Raw genomic sequence first — 10,531 nt, 5'->3', positions numbered from 1 at the left:
GGTTTGTGAAAACATATGTTTTCTTATTCATCCGAATTGAGTCCTCTTCCTTGAATATTTCAGCAAAAACCAAAAATGGTAGGTGCATACCAAAATGATCACATGCACCACCCTTCTCCCGCATACGAGATTGAATCTCAAGGACTAGTTTTGAACATATGCAATCAATTAATGTTGGATTAGAGTTTGGTAAACAAATTTCATGAAGCATGGGTAAGTTGGATTCTTCAATATGTCCAACTCTTCTAGCACTTGGAAGAAAATAATCATACTTATAAAACCAAACCACTTCTTCTCTCAAGGATGTGGCATTCTTTCCCTCATAGAGTAACTCCCCTATTTTTGAATGGAAAACACTTAGAATACTAGTAATACTTTCCATGGGCTGCCATTCTTCAAAGTTAGAAATACAAAAACCTACACATTAAAAATATAAACCACATTAAGCATCCATTTAATCTACAGAATTTATATTTTAATACTCTAATACAAAATTAGAAGAAGTATTCAAAGATCATGAAAGGAAGAGCTCTTACAATTTAGTCCAATTTGAGGAAAATTTTGTTGTTGGGAAACAGACTCTTTGAGGATGTCCTTGCGCTCATACACATGAGCTATGAGCACCTTTTCCACTTTTTCACACCTTTGGCTCCTCTTAAATACCTTTACTACACCTTTCCAATGTGATTTTAAATCATCTAGTCTTCTTCTTTTAGCCCAAATTTGATTCCTTGATGGAGCCAAAGTAACCCAAGATCCAATCAACACGTGAAATGGGATCCAGTTTCCCATTTCATCCTTTGCATTCTCAATTATAATAGTTTCCAACTTTAGGGAAGATCTACAACTACCCATTTCACTGCAGGTAAGTACATATGCTAGCGACTTTTATATCAACTATCAAAATTCTGGTATGAGGCAGCAGGCATACCACAACTGAGAAATATAAACTATGTTAAGCATATGTCAAGAGATAGTTTTAGCATGGTCTGCGTGATTAAATGACCTAGAGATTGAGCCTTTGTTGTGTTAAATACCACTCTCTCGCAAACTGGGAGAATGTCATTATTCATGCTAGCATTTGATGAATCATACTTGATTTACAACCCCACATATAAATGTGCAATATGATGAACAATTTTTACTGAAAGAAATTATATGTGCAATATTATGATTAGTTTATACCAGAAGAAAGTCTCCATGAAGATGAAAATCAATATATGGATACATACCTCATGTGACAAAGGTTGGTTTAGTTTGGTAATGCTTTAACAAATGAAGTAAACCATTATGGTTAGAAGGCCATATAAGCAATATTATAACACACGAGATGGTCTAATATTATGAAGATCAATGTCTCATACTCTAATCTTACCATGCAAAACAAACGATCATACATTAAAATGTGAGTTCTTGTAAGGTAAAGGTTCTATTGTTGAAGGAAATCACACAAATCATCACTTTTAATTGGAACATCGAAAAGGATTTTAGTGCAACAAGGAACTAACCAGTATTACTTGGTAATGTACCTTTACTACACCTTTCCAATGTGATTTTGAAACCGTCTGCAGTCACTTCAGAATGTGCTGGGTGAATTTGTATCTATTACAGATCATTCCCAGCCTCCTTAATACCTTCACCCAAATAAATAATTAATCGCACTGTGTTTGATATTGATAACATAAAAAAACTAGAGGGTGCTTTGGGATGGCTAGATTTTTTAAATTTATATTTGCACATTAGAAATGGAAACTTCCTGAATAAAATAATGAGTCAATCAGTATACATGCCACTTTCTATCATTGAAATCCAATCTCGAACGGATATTCTGAATAGACATCGATATTTTGAATATACGACGAGGTGGGTTTTATTTTGGTTTTATATTTAAGCCAAATAGTAACAGATGTCTAACCTGGTCCAACAGATTCAGCCCAAGATGAATAAGAAAATTTTTATATTGGTGATGGACCCAAAGCCTGTTTACTCGAAACCACCAATAGCGAAGGCAAGATATTCTATTATATATAATTCATATATAGTTCCATGCAAGGGTTCAACGCCAAAACCAGGTGTATATCCTCCAGGGCCAATTATAATTCGAGCTATCCCAGTTATAGTTTGAACTGATGACTAGCCCTAGAAGCACCTTGACCTACCTCAAATGATATGTACAGGGAAGATTCGCAAGAATTTGGCCTCACGAAACGTTTTTCTTCTCTAAATTTGGTCTATGTTTTGCATCAGTTAACTCATTCAACTTCAAGAGGAGTGTCGACGCTTTGCCCAAAATTCTCCAGATGCCTTCTTGAGTGCCAGAACAAGAAATAAAATATATAATAGGTTGATTTTCCTCAGAATTCCTACTGGAACGTCACTGCTTCTCAATTTGATGTTGATCAGATGAATCCGGGCTTCAATTTTTTCCAGCTGAAACTAGGGTTTGAATACATCCTAATTTCCAACGTATTTTCCTTGTAGAAAAAAATAATTTTGCCCAAATGTTTATCTCTGCATCATACGATGAAAATTAAAACCTAATTTTTCCGAAATAGTGATCCAAATTGCAGACCATAAAATGGAAATTTTATTTTTGCGAAAATAATATACATGAGACTGAAAATAAACTATTGCTTGGAAATGGTGATCCGAATTGCAAACCATAAACTAGAGAATAAATTTTTGCACTGAAAATAAACTTTTACAGGAAAATTGATCCGAATTGCAGACCATAAAATGAAAATATGTTTTGGTGAAAATAATATACATGAGTTTGAAAATAAACGTTTTCCTCGAGAGTTTGAAAATAATATATGGTTTCGGATAAACACATAAATTTGTTAAGGCGGTGATACGCTGCGCTGCTGCAACCCTAGCCGCGCCGTCTGAACCCTCACGCGACCTCCCCCATGGAGTCTGGAGGTGGCCCTGCGGCCCCTCCACCCTTACCTCCGGAGCTCGAAGCTTTCAAATCTCTGGTAGCTGCTGCAGGGAAACGCCAACCCACGGGCCCGCAGCAAAAGTTTGTTAAAAAACTGGACAGTATCCCCAAGGTGACCTTGCCAGTGGAGGAAACCTGTAGATCAGCGCTGAATCTTGCAGAAAGAGGCCTCATTGGCCAGTTTACCGGACTGTGGCCATCCCCGAGAGCAGTCGAAGAATGGGTTAAAAGAAACTGGTTACCACTGGTTAACGAAGGAATAAAGAGTCACTTCGTAGGCAAAGGGTTCTTCGTCTTCTTGTTTGAAAATGCAGAGGACAGAAGCCTGATCTTCAGAAATGGGCCATACTTCATGGGCCCTCAAGGCCTCTACTTGAACAAATGGTCTCCAGATTTCGATCCAGCACAAGATGTGCCCAAGGCTGTTCCTGTCTGGGTGCGCCTCCCGCATCTTCCCCTTCATTGCTGGAGTCAAAACTCACTGCAATCCATCGGCAATGCACTAGGGAGATTCATAGATCAGGCCCCAAGGAAGGATCAATTCTCCTGCGCTCGGATCTGCGTGGAGGTTGACCTGGAAATAGGATTACCCGAAGCAATACAGCTATCGGTGGCAGATTGGACACATATCCAAGAGCTCGACTACGAACAACTGCCTTTCAAGTGCCGACACTGTCATGAGTACGGGCACTTTGCAAGATACTGCAAAAAGAGAAATGAGGAGACAACAGAGAAGGAAAAGGGAGAACAATGGAAACAGGCAAAGAAACCAACAAGCAGCAGACAGAGCAACAAAAATAAGGCCAAAGAGACAGAGAATAAAGTAGGAAATGGAAGTACAAGCAATCAAAACACCGGAAGCAGAGACACAAACAGCAATGAGGGGGACAAAAACCCCTTTGAAATTCTCACGCCGCCTTCAGATCCTCCAGAGGCAGAGAATGAAGATCCACCTCAGGCGGAGAATATCGACACCATAGATCCAGGTAATAACTCAATCCCTAACCCAGGCAATATTTCCTCCCCTTCCTATGCAGATATTATCAAACAAAAGAAGAAAACCACAGAGAACATGGGCTCATCAGATGAGGAAACATTTGAAAGGCCAGCAAAAAAGGCTGGACGAAGAACAAACAAGGAAAACAGAGAAGAGGAGTCAGAAAGGCAAAAAACCCTAGGCAGTCAAGCCACCATAGAAATGACACTTGGGAGGAATACCAGGCCTAGGGCCCCCAAAGGAGGAGGGCCTACCCCTATAAGTGGTAAATGATGCAGCTGATCTCTTGGAACTGCAGGGGTTTGGGGAATCCCACAAAAGCAGAAGCCATAAAAGATCTTTTGAAAATGGAACCCACAGACATCCTCATGCTCCAAGAAACAAAAGTAGAAGGAGAGATCCTTCTAAGTACCTGTAACACCAAATGGAAATTCGACTCTGGAAAGGTTGTGAGTGCAAGAGGCACGGCTGGAGGAATAGGAACATTCTGGGCAAAAAATTCTTTCTCTCTAGAAAGATCATTCGAGACCCAGCATTGGATATATACAGAACTACGGCATATAGCAAGCAATCTCAGCATAGACTTGTTTAATATGTATGTTCCTGTTCACTACGAGGAAAAGAGAGAGTGCTGGAAGACGCTATCAGAGTTTTTAGATCACAACAATCCCAGGAACATAATTATAGGAGGCGATCTGAATATCATCCTTGATCCTAAAGAGAAGAGAGGAGGGACTTACTCAAGAGACCCTTTTCTTACCATAGTGGAGAACATAATATTACAGAGAGAATTAGTAGACTTCAAGCCTGTTAAAGGAAAATATACATGGACCAATAACAGAACAGGAGAAAATCATATTGCAGCAAGGTTGGATAGATTCCTCGTCAGCAGCTCTATAATGATGGGAAAAAGAATAGTCATCAATAAGATCCTTCCAAAGCTCAGCTCGGATCACAAACCTGTCCTCCTCTGCCTGAAAGATGAAGAGGATCTAGGACCCCTCCCCTTTCGCTTCAGTCCTCTCTGGGCGGAAAGAGAGGGATTCATGGAAACAGTGCAAGCAGCTTGGAGCACAGAAGTCTCAGGCTCCCCAAGCTATGTTTGGGAGCAAAAAATAAAAAATACAAAGAAGGCTCTTAAAGAGTGGATAAAGAAACCTATGAAAACTCCCATCAGTCAGAGGAAAGAGGCAGTCACACAGCTGGAAGAAATACAATTTGATTTGGAAGAGAAAGACATCCATTCCTTGGACCTAGACCAAGAAAAAATTGCACAAAGGAAAACATATTGTTCTTTTAGAAACGAGGAAGAGTACTGGCGTCTAAAGTCTCGCAGCCTGTGGCTTAAAGCTGGGGACAGAAATACCACATACTTCCATAAACAGTTTAGGGCTCGACTCAGCCGAAACCATATAGCAGAAATCACATTATCAAATGGACAGGTTTGCAAAGGATTCGCCCAAATCAAGGAAGCTGCTGTAAATCACTTCCAAACTCTACTTACAGCAGAAAAAGAGGGGAGTGAGGAAGACACACTAGAGTTCCTCGCTAACATTCCAAAGCTAATCAGTACGGAGGATAATGAAAACCTCATGAGCTCAGTAACGGAAGAAGAAGTATCCAATATTGTGTGGTCTATGGAGCCTGATAAAGCGCCAGGACCCGATGGTTTTACAATCCATTTCTATAGAATCTGCTGGACATTAGTCAAACCAGATCTCCTCAGAATGATACGTGGATTCATGAGAAAGGCAAGGATTGGGGGCGGAATCAACTCAACCTTTCTTGCCTTAATTCCTAAGGAGACAAATCCAAGATCTTTTGACAGGTACAGGCCGATATCTCTATGCAATGCGTCCTATAAGATAGTGTCCAAACTTCTGGCGAGCAGAATCAAGCCTCTCTTGCAAAAGCTCATTTCTCCAGCTCAGGGGGGATTTGTGAAAGGAAGACACATCCTGGATAATGTTATCCAAGTCCAAGAAGCTTTGCACTCGAGCCATTCACGCAAGGAACAAGGTATGCTTATAAAATTGGACATGTGTAATGCTTTTGATAGAGTTAATCGCTCCTTTCTGTACAGGGTCCTTACAGCCTTTGGTTTCAATCAAGAGTTTATAAATCTAATCAAAGCATGTCTAGAAAAGATCTGGATAGCCCCAATGGTAAACGACAGACCAGCAGATTTCTTCTTAGCCACCAGGGGACTGAGGCAGGGCTGCCCTTTGTCACCATTTCTTTACATACTAATGGCAGACTCTCTGAGCAGAAAATTATCTTTGGAAAAACAAAATGTTAATCTCCCTGGAATCAAGATTGTGAAAGAAATCGACCCATTGAACCACGCGTTGTTTGCGGATGACTCACTGTTGCTTGGGGGCGCATCACCACAAATTGCGAACTCCTTCAAGATCATTCTCAAAAAGTTCTGCAGCATCTCTGGAGCGTTAATCAGTGAAAGGAAAAGTGTTGTCTATGGGTGGAACACAGATCAGCAGACCATCAACAGAATTGCCAGCAACCTGGGCTTCAATGGATACGCAGATTGGGACAAATTCAAATATTTGGGTCTTCCAATAACAAAGGGATCCAACAGGAACCAACTGTGGGAAGAGGTGATTTCCAAATTTAAGAAAAAGATCGCAGGATGGGGGGGTTATTGGCTCACCACAGGAGGTAAACTCACGCTCATTAGAGCTGTACTCTCGGCACTTCCAACGTTCCAGGCCTCCTTAATGCTAGCTCCAAAGCAAATCTCAGATCAGATCTCCAGTCTTATGCGAAATTTCCTGTGGAATGGAGGGCGAGGAAATGACAATAGATTCCATCTGATAAATTGGGAAACAGCGAAAAGACCTATGGAGGAAGGAGGACTCCAAATACGAGATCCTCTTCTAGCAAATGTAGTGCTGGGATGCAAATTACTGTGGCAGCTGCTCGATGAGCCTAGTCACCCTGTCAGCCTGATATTAAAACACAAATACTTCAAACATCAGTCAATCAGAACCTTCATTCCGGAGAAAGCCCCTAAAGGAACGCAAGCCTGGAAGTTATGCAGCAAAGGTATCGAATTTTTCAAAACTTACCTGTACAAAATTCCTGGGAACGGCAAGAACACTCTGTTATGGAAAGACAGAGTCATGGGACACCCTCCCCTCAAAGATAACAGTGAAATTGCAGAGATAAGATTATGGCTACAGTCAAAAGGAATCCGTAAGATTGAAGACATCGCTGGATGGGACAACAGAGGAGAGTGGCAACGCTGGAATTTCCCCAAGGCACCAGCGCACCTCACCACACAGCTTCACGCCCTTAAAAAGGCGATTACAGACTTCGCTCCAGTTCATAGAGATGAAGAAGACACCTGGGGATGGGGGAAGACGGGTGTGTACACAGCAAGGCAAGGATATCTACAAATGCAAAGTAAAAAGAACTCGCCTCATCCGAAAGAAGTATGGAAGCAGGTATGGGACAGTTTTAGCATTCCTAAGATTAACTTTTTCTTTTGGACTCTGTTCCATAATAAAATCTTAACCGGAGAAAACCTATGCAAGAGAAACATAGCAGGTCCCCACCGATGTGTTCTATGCAAAAATGCTCTGGAAACCACAGATCACTTGTTTATTAATTGTGAGTATGCCAAGAAGGCCTGGAATAGTTTTCTGACTGGATTAAATGTGAGACCCTCAGCTCACTGTACGATAGCAGAAATGTTCACCACTTGGAAAGCCAGTTACCCACATAATATTGCTGGCAAATCTCTATGGTACAAGATATGGATTGCTGCTCCAAAATACGTATGCTGGAAGCTCTGGCTTGCCCGGAACGAAATTATCTTCAACCAAAATGAAATATCAGCAGAAAAAGTGGCAGAACAGGCAAAGAAACTCCTTCTTGAAACCCTGAATTATTCTTCAGTCAAAGTTGACAATTCCCTTCGAACAGAGGAAAAGGCCTGGCTGGACGGTTTCTCATTCATTACCAGACCGTCAGCAATCACTCGGCCAACCCACAAGGAAAGATGGCAGATCCGAGAATCCGAGGATAGATTTCAGCAGTGGTGGAAATCCCAGGGAAAGTGTACTATCTTCTTTGACGGCGCTTCAAAAGGCAATCCAGGCACATCAGGAGCAGGAGGGGTAATTTACTATCCGAGTGGAGAAAAAGAAGATTTCAGTTGGGGACTAGGAACGAAAACCAACAACCAGGCAGAAGTTCTTGGTCTCTTAAAAGCCTGCCAATTAGCCAGAAAAGAAAACCAAAGAGAAATCATTATTTGTGGGGACTCAGAACTGCTGATAAAGGCATTAAGAAACAAGGAATGGTTAAAGGATCCTCTGTTAAATAAACAGCTCTCAAGAGTGAACAGAATTCTGAAGGACTTCTCCTCGGTGCAAACATTTCATATCCTCAGAGATTTAAACAAGGAAGCGGACAGACTGGCAAACACAGGCTGCACTCAGCAAAGTGAAATGATCAGCATAAACGCAGGAGCTTTGGAAATGGCAATCATCCCTTAACCGGGAGAGGCGCTCATGTAAACCCATGAATTGTAATTTGGTTGATTAGGCTTTGCCCAACCTGGAATTCTCAATAAAACACAACCGTTTCAGTTAAAAAAAAATAAAATAATATATGGTTTCATGGTGATTGGAAACATTATTAATTCATAATATTTCAAAGAATAAAAAATTGGTGAATTATCTATTTAAAAAAAAAAAGGTAAATATTACTATTTTTAAAGAAAATAATTGATAATTGTTATTATTTTTTCAAAATTACCTATTTAAAAAAAAAAGAATTGGTAAATATTATTTATTTTTTGGTATTTTTGGTGCACTATTATTAATATCAAATGGTCCAGCTTTTTTAATTTATATTTTGTTATTATTTTTTTGGGTAATATTTTTGGGGCATGGATATTAATGTAAAATGGAGCAACATTTTTAATTTATATTTTTTTACTAATATCAATATTTGCATTGCATTAATAATTTTTTGATATTCTAATTCATATGGGTAAGGTAGGTAAATAATATTAATAACATATTTCATCGATAATCAAATTGATAATAAAATATTTCACACATACCAAAATGAAACAATTTAAAATTATTTAGGGCATGTACCTCTTTTTAAATTTTAAGGATTGTGATTGCTTTACATAGTATGACATGGAAATTACGTGAAAATTTCATCAGCAGTTTTAGGCTGAAATTTCCTCTAATGCTTGGACTTCGCTGCCTCGTTCCACATGAGAGGGTGTAGAGTGTTTTTCAGTGACCTAGAGGAGAAAGATCTCTAGATGCATATTGAGCTTGGGGGTGATGGAAGGTACAATGCAACCGGGATTGGTACAACAACCTTTAAGAGGGAGCCAAGATCCCCTCTTTGTATCAACAATGTCATGTTTGTTCAAGACCTAAAGAAGAATATAGTATCTATAGGAGTTTTGGAGGATCATGGTTATGATGTGATCTATAGCAAAGGGAAAGCATTCTTGAGCCACATAACCACTGGACAGGTGAAGCAGATTGGGGTTCATGTGAATAATCTATTTAAACTTGATGTGGAAGATTGTGCTACATTAAGTAGTAAGGCAAAGAAAGTGCAAAGTCATGATGTTGGTGAGCTATGGCATAGGATATTAGTTGAGTTTCATCTTGGCACCTTAAATATTATGCAACAAATAACCATTGGACTCCCTAAAGGAGTACTTAAGAAATAGGATTTCTGCAAAAGTTGTACCTTGGGGAACTATGTAAAATCCAGATTCCATGATTGAGATAGCAAATCCCATGCATCCTTGGAAATATTCCACTATAGTGTTTGTGGAGCTTTCTCTACAACCTCCACTTCTAGACATAAATACATTGTTATTTTTATTGATGATTTCTCAAGCAAGTGTTATATCTTCTTCATGCAAAAGAAGGATGAGACATTCTCAATGTTTGTATAATTCAAGTTACTAGCAAAGAAAGATAATGGTAAGAAGTTGAAGCCTCTCAGGAGTGAAAATGGAGGTGAGTATGTTTCAAATGACTTCAATCATTTATGTGCGAAAGAAGGAATTCGAATAGAGATGAAAACACCACACAACCCACAACATAATGGGGTAGATGAGAGAATGAATCAAAGCATTGTTTCAATTTCAAGAGATATGGTACATGACCAAGGCCTACCACCACATTTTTGGGAAAACGCATGTAGCACAATAGTCTACTTGCAGAACTAGAGTCCTCATCAGATTCTTGGTATGATTACACTGGAGGATGCCTTTTCAGGGAGAAAATCATGTGTCTCACTTTAGGATTTTTGGAGCCTTTGTTTACAGCCACGTCCCTAAAGATTTGAGGAATAACTTTGAGCTGATAACATAGTTGGGGTTTTTGTGGGTTACATTGAAACTACACCCAATTATCATGTGCAGTTACCTTCCCATAGAATGATAGTTGTGCATATAGATGTAAATTTTTATGAGGATAAAGCGATGTGATGCTCTCTTGAGAGGGAGCTTCAAATCCCACTAGACGAGGAGCTTTTAACTCCAAAGGAGGAGCCTCAGGAAGATGTGGAGCAGCCATAAATAGAGG

General features: G+C 39.7%; 1 protein-coding gene across 1 annotated transcript; it reads left to right on the top strand.

Moving 5' to 3' along the window:
• Positions 1–2,909: 2,909 nt before the first annotated feature.
• On the top strand, positions 2,910–8,458 carry LOC149145082 (uncharacterized). The gene is made up of 2 exons (XM_089452349.1): positions 2,910–4,105; positions 4,237–8,458. The coding sequence occupies exons 1-2, from the start codon at positions 2,910–2,912 to the stop codon at positions 8,456–8,458; spliced, it is 5,418 nt and encodes a 1,805-aa protein (XP_089308475.1).
• The last annotated feature ends 2,073 nt before the right edge of the window (positions 8,459–10,531 follow it).

Source organism: Pinus tabuliformis, chromosome X (genome assembly GCF_031772625.1).
Source record: "Pinus tabuliformis cultivar Carrire ecotype Pingquan chromosome X, CPIR1, whole genome shotgun sequence".
In the NCBI taxonomy this organism is placed as follows: Eukaryota; Viridiplantae; Streptophyta; class Pinopsida; order Pinales; family Pinaceae; genus Pinus; species Pinus tabuliformis.
This window is presented reverse-complemented; position numbering and strand designations above follow the sequence as displayed.